The sequence below is a fragment of the Chanos chanos genome, chromosome 7, assembly GCF_902362185.1.
Source record: "Chanos chanos chromosome 7, fChaCha1.1, whole genome shotgun sequence".
In the NCBI taxonomy this organism is placed as follows: domain Eukaryota; kingdom Metazoa; phylum Chordata; class Actinopteri; order Gonorynchiformes; family Chanidae; genus Chanos; species Chanos chanos.
In genome coordinates, this window is record NC_044501.1 from 26,115,145 (window position 1) to 26,130,489 (window position 15,345).

Consider the following 15,345-nt stretch of genomic DNA (forward strand, 5'->3'; position numbering starts at 1 on the left):
TCTGCGCTATAAATCTTTTATCAAGTGTGTTAACCTTTAGCTGATTTGGGCGATGAAACCGTCCTGTCAGAAGAATTTGCTTTTAGAAAAACCATTTCTGCGGTGAGTGAGGGCACAGAAACAAACCTAACTGCTATGAATGAGACTTTTTTGGAGGGGGGGGGGGGGGGGGGGGTCCATGATTAACTAGGTGCTCCGTGATTAAAGAAATAAAAAGATGGAAATAATCCCCAGAACACCACTTACAGTATGACTGAAATTATTCCCATTAGACATTATTATTATACCAGTGTAAATTCATATTATTCATACAGTATGAATTCACATGGTATAATTGACATAATTCACATATGCATGGTTAAATAGCCTTCATGTCAGGGTCACACTCTATCTGGCCTTTATTTTATGGTGTTGAAAGCATTTTTTCTCTTTTATAATACATGTATAATGTTGTCATTCTGTTGCATGGATTGTTTAATATGAAATGGCTTTTTCATGTATATGTTACTCTGAACTATTTGTCCTAAAGCAAAAGAATAAAGTCTAACACTGCTATTACTGCTCTTTTTGAAGGTTGCATATTTTAGCTCAGAAGAGAGAAAAAAAAAACACCTGCAATTGTCACAGACTACACGCACACAGCTTTATTAAAACGCTGTTATCTGGAAAACACAAACACTCGCTATCACCGTTTGAACAAACAAATAATCCCTTTATCCTCAGTTTCTCTGCTCAAATTTCCACAACTTTTTTTCCCCTTGTGTTTGGAGGGGGTGGATAAAAATAATAAAACTCCAGAGGCCTTGAACTTTTGAATTAGCGGCGAGATTTCTCTAACCTGCTCCTCTCATTGTTTGTATTACAGTGATTAAGGTAATCGCATGAGGGTGACGCACTGAAGTCTTCTCTTTCTGTTTTTTTCTCCCCCTGACAGGACTTCAAAAGGACAAGTTACATAAGGTTACGAGAGCTATCCCTCATAGCGAAGCGCTATTTTCAAAATGAGTTTGATTAAAGGGTTTATTCATTAATTTATCTAAATAAGCACTGCTATCAACAAGCCAAGAAAAAAACCCTTACATTACTTGTAAAGGTTGTTTAAATTTCCTGACCTGAGACACCAACAAATCTCTCACCAGTGCTGTTACAAAGCCACTCAATGCAAATTTCAATTTCACCCCTTAATCGCTTTGATGTAATTTCCATATAACATGCTATACGTGTGTATGTTTGTTCAAAGGGATTCTGTGGCACTGATATCCCAACCTGTGGTTTTATATAAAATCTAAGATGCACTGGTAGGAAAATAAAATGCCAAGCCAACTCATTGTTTAATTGCCTGTAGTTCTTTTAGCGGGGTTAGAACTGTGTGAAATTACAGAACATACCAATTACCAACTCTCTCACTCTTTCTCCCTCTCTTTCTCTCTCTTTCTCTCTCTCTCTCTCTCTCTCTCTCTCTCTCACACACACACACACACTTGCTCTAGGACAGTTTACTGCATGTAAAATCACATTTAAGATGTTTTACAGCAATCTCAGCATTACCAGTGCAATTTTTTTTTCTTTTAGATTTAATTACTTTTTGAATCACTGTAGTCAGCATATCATAAAGCATATAGACACGGAGAAAGAAAAAAAGATAAGTGTAGTCTGTGGCACAACATTTCATCTTAGTCATCCTCACTCTGTTGTTTGCAACTGCCTTGAGGACAGAAGTAATTTTACAATGCAAAAAAAACAACAACAACAAAAAAAAGCAAAAACAAAGAGGTGGTTTCAGCACCATGGACAGCAACTGCCTCTCATCACAAGATCAGACCGCAGAGAAAAAAGAAACCAGAGCAAGGAGAGAGAAAGAGTCAGAAAGAGGGAGAGGGAGAGAGAGAGAAAGAGAGATAAATGTTCCATAGTCGAGTTGGTGTGGCGTCCTAATCCAATGTCGCAGAGACCAGAGTCCTCAGGGGTGTCTCTCTGTTCTCCACTTACTGCGATGTAAACGCGAGAGGGGACACTTCATAACTGAAACATACACACACTCACACACACACACTCCTGAGGCATCTTAATCCTGCCTAGGGTGTGAGGGGGGCTGGGCTTGATCCTGACTTTGGCCTTAAATGGATTTGAGAAAAGAGAGAGATTCATTGATTTTTTCGCCTTTTTTTTCCAGATCGTTCTGTCGCAATTGATTGAAAATGTTGTGAGTATAGCGCAAGGCCCCAGCGTGTGAACGTCAGTCTGCCAAGCTTCACAAAAACCCGGCACTCTCTTCCCCGCAGACAGGAGGACAAAGGGGAACTGTGACTCGATGAGACTGTGACTCTCCCCTTGTCAAGTCGTGAGAAAGTGCTGCTTCTTTGACACACCAGGAATGACAATGAGGAAAGAGGAAAGCCAGAGGAGAAACCCTCTCACTGGGCTTTGGCAGAAACACAGGCTTTAACAGACTTTAAAAACACTGCATGTTCTATATCAGACAGAAATGAGAAACAGAAATATTTGATGCAGTGATTATTTCTATGAAAATAAGCTTTTGTTTTGCATGTACTCCTGTGCTGTATATGTACAGTGTGTGTCTCTAAACTGTACATGTGCACGTGTGTGTGTGTGTGTGTGTGTGTGTATCCTTACTAAGCTCCTGCAGGCGTTTCAGCTGCAGTTCTCCCTCAGCTGTGTCCTCCTCTCCGGAGCAGAAGAGCAGTTCTGAGCCCACCAGAGCAAACCAGCCTATCCTCCAATGGTACAAATCATGACCTTCCTTGTAGTACAGCCAGCCAATCAGCTCACAGTCTCGCCTCAGAAGGGCCTCTGCTTTATCAGGGATGAAACACTGAGAGAAAGACAGAGATAGACAGACCGACGGGCACAGATGGACATACAGAAAGACAAGGAGAATGGGAAGAAAGAGAGAGAAAATCAACATGCATATTGTGATAAAAACCATAACATTCAAAACATTTTTAAATCTAACAAACACAAGGAATGCAATATCATTAGGACACATACTAAAAGTGTGCAATAAAAATATTTTATGAAATAAAAAAAAGAATATGAGGTTGCATAATGTAACCCTCAAAAATTTTAGCACATTCTCTGTGTATTTCTTTCAGAATTTAATTTCCCCAAAAGGCAGCTTTAAGGTGTAGTTTAATTATAATTACTTAGACCCCATAATTAAAATGAACAAGGAATGTTCTACTGTACATCGGTCCTTGCATATTCATATGAAATAAACAATTAATAGTAGTAGTAGTAGTAGTAGTAGTAGTAGTATTCACCTGTCCCCCAATGCCTAACCTCCCTTTCCTAAAAAAAAAAAGAAAAAAAAAAAAAAAAAAAACCTTTGTCTTGTATCTGCGTTTGTCAAAGTATTCCAGGGGCGCAATACGAAGGGGCAATTTTACGCTCGGTCTTATTGTGATCTCTGCTCACAAGGTATTAGAAATCTGACTCTGACTGATGCACTGATTGTAAGTCGCTTTGGTAAAAAGCTTTTGCCAAATAACTAAATTGTAAATTGTATTTACATTACGTGTACATCTCTCATCCTATCAGTTATAACTCAACAACAAATGCTGGCTAATTCCTTTATTCTCGTGAATGAACACTAAATCGTGTAGATAAGACAAGTCTAAACACATCTGGATGCAGAAGGATTAGTCAAAAGATGATTTGACAAATTCTGGCTGACTAATTAAAGACTTGATGGAACATAATTAACGAAAGCTATTAATAACGTTTTGTCTACGAAACCACTGATAGATGGTTTTGTTCACCATTCTCACTGTGAGGAAATTATTACTTGTTGATCTGTCAGAGTCTTAAGTAGGTTAATGATGTGAAATTCTTTTCTGGGGAATCTATGTGAAGTTTTGAAATGAACAGACATTTGTCTGCTCTGTGAGAACTAGTTCAGTCAACTATCAGAGTGAGTAATATTAAAACACACTGTGAGTTATCTAATTCATTTTATTCAAACACTGTGGACTGTATACCCTGTAAATGACTTTAATATGTCCAAGGTCAGGTCCTGTCAGTTGTAAAGTGGAAACTGTATCCTGAGCACTAACTCATGCCATGAAGGTACTGTTCACTGGATTTGCTTTGTCTGTGCTGACTGTGGTCTTTGACTATATGGGTCTGACTGTACTATATCTGGTTCTGCTGTAGTTCTGTGCTCTTGGTATTGGTTGTATTGTAGTTCTGGTTTGTTCTGTAGTTATTCGTTGTACTGAAGTTAAACAGTTCACTGTAGTGATTGGTTGTACTGTAGTTGTGCTGTGGGTATACGTGTTCTCTAAAGCCTTTTAAAGCCAAATAACACATTTTACATAGTATTCTCCTCCAAGCCCTTTGATTTATAATCTCTGTTCCTTTAGAGCCAAAAGAGCAGACAGTCAGTATACGGTGCTGATTGAGATGAGGAGGTGTCTGACTGAACTGTCTGAGATGAGGAGGTGTCTGACTGAACTGTCTGAGATGCGGAGGTGTCTGACTGAACCGTCCGAGATGCGGAGGTGTCTGACTGAACTGCCTGAGATGAGGAGGTGTCTGACTGAACTGTCTGAGTTGAGATGGTGTTTGAACTGACTGTGATGAGGAGGTGTCTGACTGAACTGTCTGAGATGAGGAGGTGTCTGACTGAACTGCCTGAGATGCGGAGGTGTCTGACTGAACTGCCTGAGATGAGGAGGTGTCTGACTGAACTGCCTGAGATGCGGAGGTGTCTGACTGAACTGTCTGAGATGAGGAGGTGTCTGACTGAACTGCCTGAGATGAGGAGGTGTCTGACTGAACTGTCTGAGTTGAGATGGTGTTTGAACTGACTGTGATGAGGAGGTGTCTGACTGAACTGTCTGAGATGAGGAGGTGTCTGACTGAACTGTCTGACATGAGGAGGTGTCTGCCTGAACTGCCTGAGATGAGGTGTCTGACTGAACTGGTGACACGGAGGGGCTGTCTAGCCTGGACTGGACACATAGACAGGTCCTGTTTAATTAGAGGTATTGTTTAGGCTGAATGCACAAAAGGAGAGAGAGGGGAGAATTAGAGGAACACAGTGTTCCAGGGCTTTGTGAGTATACAGAAGAACCAGATGTTCCATTACTGTGTTTGTTACAGATCAAGGGAACGACAGTCATGCTCTTCTACAAAGACAAGAAAAAAAGAACACACACACACACACACACATATATACACACATACACCAACACACATGCCAACACAAACACAAGCACACACACAATCACAGAGAGAGAGAGAGAGAGAGAGAGAGAGAGAGACACACAAACACACTCACACACATATATATACACAGAGAGAGAGACATACACACAAACACACACACACATGCATACATGCTAACGTATTCCTATTAACCAACTTGCTATATGTCACCAAAAACCAATATGAATACAGTAAAATCTATTTTGACACAACAGTATATGTGTGGAGTGCATGCATGTGTGTGCGCACGCATGAGTGTGAGTGTGTGTGCACACGCATGAACGGCTCACCTTGGCAATAGCATGAGCCCAGTCCCTGTGTGTGTCAGCTGTCTCCGCTCCAAAAAACAGCACTCTCTCTGAGTGGAGATACATCTCAAAGGTGAACACTGCCCTGAGGGAGTCCACAACATTACACAATTAACACACACACACAGGAGAAGACAGGAGAGAAGAGAAGAGAAGAGAAGAGAAGAGAAGAGAAGAGAAGAGAAGAGGAGAGGAGAGGAGAGGAGAGGAGAGGAGAGGAGAGGAGAGGAGAGGAGAAGAGAAGAGAAGAGAAGAGAAGTGAGGACAGGAGAGGAGAGGAGAGGAGAAGAGAAGACAAGAGGAGAGGAGAGGAGAGAAGAGAAGAGAAGAGAAGAGAAGAGAAGAGAAGAGAAGAGAAGAGAAGAGACGAAAAGAGGAGAGGAGAGGAGAGGAGAGGAGAGGAGAGGAGAAGAGAAGAGAAGAGAAGAGAAGAGAAGAGAAGAGAAGAGAAGAAAATGGAGGAGAGGAGAGGAGAGAAGAGAAGAGAAGAGAAGAGAAGAGAAGAGAAGAGAAGAGAAGAGGAGAAGAGAAGAGAAGAGAGAGGAGAGGAGTAGAGAAGAGAAGAAAGAGGAGAGGAGAGGAGAAGAGAAGAGGAGAGGAGAGGAGAGGAGAGGAGAGGAGAGGAGAAGAGAAGAGAAGAGAAGAGAAGAGAAGAGAAGAGAAGAGAAGAGGAGAGAAGAGGAGAGGAGAGGAGAGGAGAGGAGAAGAGAAGAGAAGAGAGGAGTAGAGAAGAGAAGACAAGAGGAGAGGAGAGGAGAGGAGAAGAGAGGAGAGGAGTAGAGAAGAGAAGAGAAGAGAAGAGAGGAGAAGAAGAGAAGAGGGGAGTAGAGTAGAGTAGAGTAGAGAAGAGAAGAGAAGAGAAGAGAAGAGAAGAGAAGAGAAGAGAAGAGAAGAGAAGAGAAGAGAAGAAGAGAAGAGAAGAGAAGACACACCCGGCTGCAGTAACTGTCTCTGTGTTGCTCATGGCCAGGCTCACAACCTCACGGATGTCTACACGACCGGTTGCCGTGGCGTTTCTCTCACTCTCATAGTAACTGAGGAACCCCCCCTCCAGGGTGCACCAACGCCGAACCATGTCTGAAACACACACACAAACATACAGAAATGTTTGCTGAAGGTATGCTTTTGTGCAGTGCACTGCCATACTTGGCATGACCAACCCAACATCACCATAATCAACACCATCACAGTCATCATTCTAGTCATAACCAATTTGATTACTATCATCAAAATCATCATCATTGTGGTCAAGGACAAATAGAAAATATGAGAACACATGTGCGCGCGTGCGCGCACACACGCACACACATACACACACCCCAGATCTTGGGAATGGTGGGAGGTATCGGGGGGGATCTGTGTCTTTCATCTGGTTCCATTTCCATACTTAACAAGCATAAAGTTCAGCACAGTATTACTTTGTTTCAAATTCTCTCAAAGTCACATCACCATCTGTTTTTTTTCAGCCTTCCACACATGTTCACACATACTCACACGCACATGCACGCATGCACGCACGCACGCACACACACACACACACACACACACACACACACATCTCTCATCTTTCCTCTTCATACCTCAGCAGGGTTTCTTTTATGAATGCTGATTACTAATGGCTGATTATTTTGTTTCTTGTGGAGCAGCTGAAGGAGAACAGGAGCAAGTTTCCAAAAGAAAAGGGGAGGTGTAAGTCACCTCCCACTAACAGTTTGTAGCAGACATGAGGAGCATTTAACATGACACAAATATATCCCTCAGTCTCTAAGACGTCACACAGAAACAAAGAATACGATAAGCTTATTGAAAGGAAACTTGTTCCTCTGACACACTGTGTGTGTGTGTGTGTGTGTGTGTGTATGTGAATGTGTGTGTGTTTCAAATGGCCTCAAGAGTGGGCCATGCAACCATGAAAACCATTCAAAAGCATTGTCCCACACACACACACACACACACACACACACACACACACACGGTTACAGAAAAGACAGGTGGTATTTAATCTTAACAAAACCATTCAGTGTGGCAGCTAAAGGTAAGATATACTCTGTCATCCACTAATCTGTCTTATTAAATTCACTCTAACCCCATCATGCTGGCTGTCCGCATCTTTCTTCACCAAAATACCACACTTCATCAATCCATTGGCCAAAAAATAGACTCTTTTTCCACTGCCCTTTCTCTCTTCCCAGTTTATTTACTGCGATGCCTCTATCCATCCTTCTGCTGAAGCAGGAAGTACAGCAGAAAGGTCAGAGGTTAGTTTTGCTACTGCCATTGTTTTCTGAAATGTGTGAGCAGCTGGCGTTGCTCGAATTGCCTTGCCTGTTTGTTTGCTTGTTTGTTTTGTACAAAAAAGAGAAAAAATGCTAATAACTTTTCTAGCCTGCCCTGACCAAAACCAGACCTGACAGTCTCACTCAACTCTTTCTTCTGTCCCCCCATCTGTGAAAAACTATCAGCCCAAACTTTGGGCAAAACTTCCAGCCATTCTTTTCAGGATACAGGTGCAGGTCGTCCTCTCAGGATGTGCAGGGTAAGAGTGTTATTTTTGGGAATGGAATTTACAATGAGGGAATTTAAAATGGCCAAATCCAGGAGGCAGAGCAGAGCAACTGAAGCAGTCCATACAGACTGCACTGACACTGTGGAATGGGAGGAGGGTTGGGGGGGGGGGGGGGGGGGGGGGTTCCACACTGTGAAGAAATGGCACAAAATCAACTGTGTACAAACCAAGGCCTTCTGGACAGACAGCGCCAAGGAGACGGTCTGAACAGAAAAGCATCTCACATAACTCCACTTTAAAAATACAACTGTATCACACACATCATTCAATGCTCCTGTCGAACAGAGGGAAATAAAATACACAGACGGCTCAGCTTGCTGCCATCTGAAGAGAGAGAGAGAGAGTGAAAAAAATGATGTTGGGTTGGCCATCTGATGAAAAAAAAAAAAGAAAAAGTCACCGACAACTAAGGGACAAAAGTTTTCAGAAGCATGTAGTCCTCAACCGGTGTCTGTGTGTATGACTCGACAGGCGGGAAAAAACAGACAAGCAAAACTGAATCAGATGACAGGCAATATCAATCTAGAGCAAAAGGAAGTGGTTTGGTGAAAGAAAGAGAAAAAAAAAGTGAGTTGAGAGTATCACAGACAGGGAGACTATGGTTGGGTTACTGGTTACTGTAACACCTTATTACACCTCAAAATGCAGTGAAAACCATCTGTCTTCTGGTCAAAGGAGTCATCTGTCATCCAGTTATCACCAAGACGATGAGTGGATGTGTGAAGCACTCCCAAAGAAACCCCTCCCACAGCCTGAAAAGGGAATTTATGGTTCTGCTTCTGCATGGAGAACATCCTCCTGAAAAGGGAAATTATGGTTCTGTTTCTGCATGCAGAACATCTTCCTGAAAAGGGAATTTATGGTTCTGTTTCTGCATGCAGAACATCTTCCTGAAAAGGGAATTTATGGTTCTGTTTCTGCATGCAGAACATCCTCCTGAAAAGGGAATTTATGGTTCTGTTTCTGCATGCAGAACATCTTCCTGAAAAGGGAAATTATGGTTCTGTTTCTGCATAGAGAACATTTTCCTGCCGTGGTCTGGGTGATATGGGGAGGAACATTTATTGTGATGGGTGTGGTCTCATCCAGGAATATAAATATGAAAATTACGTAAACTATATGACATGACTGGGTCAGTCCAACTGAACACTGTAGGGAGGGTCTGGAGTGGTACCTTAGTAAAAGGTGAGAAAACCGATTCATTTAATATGATCGTTATAGAGCAGGAGAAGAATTTGCTAGAGAGCCAGAACTCTTTGTCAGTATCTTCAGTAGAGCATGCTTATAAAAATATTACACTGTAGATCCCACAGAATGCCAAAGAACTGTCTTCTTTTGAGGTGAAAACTACAACTGCAGCAGAGGGCGTAGTCAAATGACCAAGAAAGTGACATACTCTGTCCTGCACTGAAGCATAAAGAAGGGAGGAAAAAAATTGTATTTAGATGGGATATTCAAAAAAACAACAACAAAAAAAAAACTCCAGAAAAACAACCTCTGATTTCACCTGCAGTTTCTTAGACAAAGAGGGAGAGTGTATGTGGGTGTAGGAGTGCATGTTTTTGCATGTTATATATATATATACACACACACACACACACACACAGAGAGAGAGAGAGAGAGAGATGCTCATTTAACCAGCCCAGAGTACAGTATTAAAAATTAATTTCTCCTACCCATGCTCCCAGTATAAACCATCTTACCATTATCATACATGTGTAGAGTGTTCTGAGCCATCCTGTGACTCCACCCAGAGCAGAGAGAGGGTTAGTGAGAGAGGCACAGGGCTGCGAGAGGACAGACAGGCTGTGTGGAGTGTAAAGCTCGACACATCAGAGAGAGGGAGACAGTTATCAGTGGGAATAGAGCAGGGGTGACTGTGACCTTGGGAGGAGCAGGGGAGCAAATCTGGAGGGAGCAGAGAGGACGGGGGGGGGGGGGGGGGGAATCATGAGGTAAGAAGGTAAGAATAAACTAATCAGAAATTACAGGTTTTGTTTTCCCTAACTGTCACTCATAATGTGTGTATGCGTGGGTGTGTGTGTATGTGCCTGCCTGTATATACCTGTTTTCCTTCAAATTTCAGAAGTGATAAACTCATTCACACACTCAATCACACATACACCTGCTGAGGGAAATCATTTCATTTCAGAAAGATCTGCATTTCACATCAAATTACAGAGAACAACATCTCAGCATGGCAGCACATAAAAAGATGGACACTCTCTTTCTCTCTCTCTCTCTCCCTTCCTCTCTCTTTCTCTCTCTCTCTCCCTCCCTCTCTCTTTCTCTTTCTCTCTCTCTTTCTCTCTCTCTCTCTAATTACAGGCAGTATTGTCTGTAGACTTAAATGTAGTGAGCAGATGAGCTATTTTTCTTTGCTAGATGCTGACATTCTACTTCATTTATGACAAAACTTAAAGCACCTTCCATACAAATAAAAAAAGAGAGAGAAAGAAAAAATCCAAACGGGAGGACAGACACAGGACTGCAGAGAGACAAGTGTTAGCTTCTACACAAAACCCAGCCAGCTATACTTGTATTAAAATCTTTAGAAACTGCATATGAATTATTAACAACAGGAAGATTTTTTTCTTTTTTTTTTTAATCCACGGAGCATCAAACCATTAACAGGAAAAGATTTTAAGCGACCTGGCTGAACGGGTTCCTTTGAAGAAGTAAAAAAAAAAAAAAAAAGAGAGAGAGAGAGAGAGAGAGAGAGAGAAACAGACACGGCCTCCCCGCTACCCATCTTGCCTTGAGAGAGTCTAAGGGTAACATTTCCTCTGGATTTAGGAAGTTTTTTTTTTTTTTTTTTTTTAAATGCATAGTTTAAGAAGCTCTTTTGAATTTTTCAGCGGCGTGCTACACTTAAGGTGCCATTAGCGTAGTGCGCAGCTTGTTCAGCTGCTTTATAATAGATGCCGCAACAAGCTATTTACCGGTCAAAGAGCCACGAGGCTTTCACACGGGCCAGGCCCACGCCTTTAAATGCTGCCGTAGTCAAGCAGACAAAAATGAATTATTCAGAAAATAAATAAATAAGAGCAGGGTGTGCTGAACAATGACAGAAGGGAACAATGAATGTCTCCCCTTGGCAGAGAAAGGACTAGTTTAAAAGTCACCCCCCCCCCACCCCCACCCCCAATGTTACACTAATGCACCCACCAGTCACGGCTCTAATTTAAATGTAAAACTTCACAGAGCTCAACAGCTAAAGAAACACTGTGTAAATTCAATGGGTGCACATGTTGATAGGGAAAGAGAAATCCCAACACTAAAATTAAAGGTTCAAAAATCATCATTTTAACGCATAACACTCTCGTTTGAGATTTTAATCTGGTCTCAGCCATACTGAATGCGACTGATTGTCAGACCAAAATCTCTCTCTGTCTGTCCTGAAAAGATACCCTGCTGAAGCTGTGTTTTGGCTTTAGTTTGTCATCACGTCTCTGCTCTGTCTTTAGAGTCTGGACACCTTCTGTCTGGAAACCCTTCTACTGGATGAATCTTCTCTACATCCCTGTCTTTCCCCATCACTCACCAGACACACACACACTCACACACGCATATACACTCATGCGCGCATATACACACACACACACACGCACAGATGCACACACGCGCACACACACACACAGTTAACGCATAGGGAGTTGGAGGCATATTCTGTCCACTAGGAACACAAAGAAAAAGAGGGAAAGACAGAGTTCGAGAGGGAGAGAGACAGTGAGAGAGAGAGAGAGAGAGAGAGAGAGAAGGAGGAAGGGAGATATCCAGCTGGTTCTGTTACCCTACCACAAATGTAGGTAGGTGGGTTGGAGGGCCCCCCAGCAGCCCCCCTTCCCTTGGGAGAGGTCCAAAGCTGGTTCTCCCTGTCTAATTACCAGCAGGCCCACATCCCCAGTCCAGATGTTGGGCTGGAACACAACATGAGCACAGTAGGTGCTGTTCAGAGGCACAGGGAGAAGAAAAGTAGTGATTAAAAGTTTTAAATGGCCTCCAAAGAGAAACGCCTCCATGGGCGAGGAGAGTACAAATTTGTGTGTGTGTGTGTGTGTGTGTGTGTGTGTGTGTGTGTGTGTGTGTGTTTGTGTGTGTGTGTTGTTGTGAGGCACCATCTCCAGCACTTGAGCTTGTCCAGGCTTTTTTTATTTTTTATCTTCTGCTTCCAGGTGCTCAAAGTATGCATCTACTTTTCATAAAACGAACAGTTGAATTAATGGGTGTATGGATGGATGTATGGATGGATAGAGGGATGGATAATACATTAAATGGAATGATAACTGGATGATGGATGACATGATGAGTTAATGAATAAACAGACAGATACTGAGGACTTACCGTCTCTTCCTTTCTTGTCGGGTGTGGCTTTGGATGAGCCGACGGAGCAGTAGAGAAATCCATCCATGAACGAGGGAATATCAGCTGGAAAACGACTGTCACAAGCCACCTCCAGCTTGGAGAAATCTAGAGGAAGAGAGAAAGACAATGAGAAAAAAAAAATGAAAAATCATTTCTTTCCATTGTGTGTACCACAGTAGAGTGGAACGTGACTGATGGTCAGAGAGTCATCTGTAGAAAATCTGTCACATTCAATATGTTGTATTTGCCTCTTTGAATGGGGTACAGTCACTTTGTGAAAAATGATTAATTTTTTAAATCATTTTTAACATTCACGATTTGATGTATAATTTATTTATCATGTACACATTGTTCTTATTTTTCACTGTCTCCAAAGGCAGTTATAAGGTACTGTTTGCTGTTCAGCTCTGGCACAAGGAAAGAAATCTCTAGGTGTGAAAAGGACAAAATCCCCCTCTCTCTCTCTCTTTCCCTCCTTCCCCTTGACACTCTTCTGTCCCTGTTCCTTCAACTCTTCTCTTTTTTCTCTCTTCCAGATCCCCCTGCATTTGACCTTATCATTTTGGAATTCAATTAGCTCCGATGCAGCCGCTTCAATTTCCTTCAGGAAGAGGCCACTGATACCTCTGAGATTTTTATCATCTACCTGCGTGTCCTCAAAGTTAAAATAACTTTAATTGAAAATCCCCTTTAATTGAGGGATCTCAATGTTCCCCCTCCAGCTTCAAATGGCTTTCCATGTATTGCCAAAAAAAGGGAAGGGAAGGGTTATATCTCATTATAAGTCACAAAACACAGAATTCTAGTTCAGCTGCTCTGTGCTTTTCCATCAGGAACCTTCAGAAAAGCAGATTTTTCGAGAAGTACATTTTTTTTTCTCAGAAATGTAATGGAATGAAGTCAGACAAGAGTTGAGGGGCTTCAGTTAAAAATGAAATTCCATTATCCAGCCAATCACCTGCTCTGTACAGTCTTCACACTGCTGTTAGCATTTGACTGCATGCTCATAGCAGTTAGCTGGAGTAAAAAATGCTAACGTATTCAAAGTCAGCACCAGAGATGATCAATGCATTGGTCTGGCTCTAAGGAGAGATGGTCTTATGTTCTCTGACACGCCAGCTGAGGTGACTGCATTTCGGCTCAGTGTAAAATCTTCAGACTTGAAAACAGATTTTTCATTTAAAATGCAAAACCCAGGAAAACATTAAAAGGACGTACAGACTTGCCAAGTGCACAGTCACGAAAACCCAATGTCACTGGCTTTGGTCAAATGTTGTATGTGCATTTGTTTGTGTGTGTGTACTTGTCTTTGCTAACATAGGAGGAGATTTGACTGAAAATACATTATTCTACTGGGGACACCTTGCCAAACTAGGGTCAAAATCATAGACTTCACTGATAAAACAAAAAGGAAGAGGTCCCTTGTTAATACAGGATACTGTTCTTACTGGTAAAACTAAAACTGTTTGTGGTTAGGGTCAGGGCTATGTTTATGTTTAGGGTCAGGGTTAGGGTTAGGCTTAAGTTCTTTTTTTACTTTTGTTTTAATGGAAGATAATGGAAGCTCCCCACAATTTAGCACACAAGGTGTGTGTGTGTGTGTGTGGTGTGTGTGTTTAATCACAACATATATCAGAAATGTTTGAACTTAATCCATACATAGACAGCGTACAGTAAACACAGGGCTAAACTGACGGGAGTGTGAACTAAAGCTAATCTAGTTCACACATACACACACACACTTTAGCAAAAGCACACACTCATTTAGCTAACATATTGCACACAAACATCTACAAAGATCACCTCAACTCTAGAGAACTCTTCTTAAAACAGTGTGTCATAGAGTGAAAGTGCGCATGTGTGTGCGTGTGCGTGCGTGTGTGTATGTATGTGGTGTGTGAACAAGCGCGCATGAGCAAGAATGTGTGTCTGTGTGTGTATGCATATGAGTGTAAGCATGCGTATGTGTGAGTGTGTATGTATATGAGTGTGTGTGTGTGGGTGTGTGTGTGCATCAGTGGAAATGCGTGTGAACATGTCCGTGTGTGTGTGTGTGTGTGTGTTTCTCACAGGGAGGTGCACATTCCCAGCATCCTGTGAGTAATGCCCATAATACCTATCACCATGGCAACCAGGTGACACCCCCCCCTCCCCTTGCCCTGCAATTAGGGCCCTGGCAGAGTAGAGTGTCAGTCGACCAATGAGCACAGATGCAGTAAGACATTATGCAAAACAGCGCCCCTGGGAAACTTTAGCCCAGCTCAACAGCAGGGCTTTCCATACACTGTCTTATTCATTACATGTCCCTCACCACAGCTCTGAGCAATACAACAGCCCTCCAAACACACTCTCTTTACAGGCCCGTCCACACCGGGGCCTGGGGTCTGTTCACTAGCACCAAACACACACTTTGTAACCTTGACTGGGATTGCAGCTCCACACCTTAAAAGATATGCCTGATTTCTCTCTCTCTCTGTCTCTCTCTCTATACCATCATCTTTGACATGTACATTTGACATACTATGCTCATCAGCACAGAAGCAAATGTTTGTGCTGCTGACAGAGAGGACGATACACAAGATATGCAGTCAGGAGAGTGATAGGGCAAAACACACACTCACACACACACGTACCTGAGAGCTTGTTGTGGTAGAGAAACTCCATCTGAAGTCTCTGGCCTGCCCTCTGAGCCAGGAGGTATGGAGTTGAGTGTTCAGGGTGTCCCGTCGCACACATAACATCTGCTCCACTGAACACCAGAGACATAGTCCGGAGCACATCAGGCGTGACTACCGCTTCACACAGTGCCTGCACGCACACACACACATGCACACACACACACACACACACAGACATGCATATGAAACAGTGTGTGTG

At 42.5% G+C, this 15,345-nt stretch overlaps 1 protein-coding gene across 1 annotated transcript in view; it reads right to left on the minus strand.

The window, feature by feature from the left end:
- The window catches only part of arap2 (ArfGAP with RhoGAP domain, ankyrin repeat and PH domain 2), an 87,010-nt gene that overhangs the window by 35,202 nt on the left and 36,463 nt on the right, over positions 1-15,345 (minus strand). Inside the window, exons 13-17 of the mRNA XM_030779115.1 lie at positions 15,102-15,276; positions 12,448-12,573; positions 6,470-6,614; positions 5,520-5,622; positions 2,635-2,833 (exon numbers count right to left, since the gene is read on the minus strand). Of these exons, the coding sequence (XP_030634975.1) occupies positions 2,635-2,833; positions 5,520-5,622; positions 6,470-6,614; positions 12,448-12,573; positions 15,102-15,276 (748 nt within the window). The remainder of the gene's footprint in view (positions 1-2,634; positions 2,834-5,519; positions 5,623-6,469; positions 6,615-12,447; positions 12,574-15,101; positions 15,277-15,345) is intronic.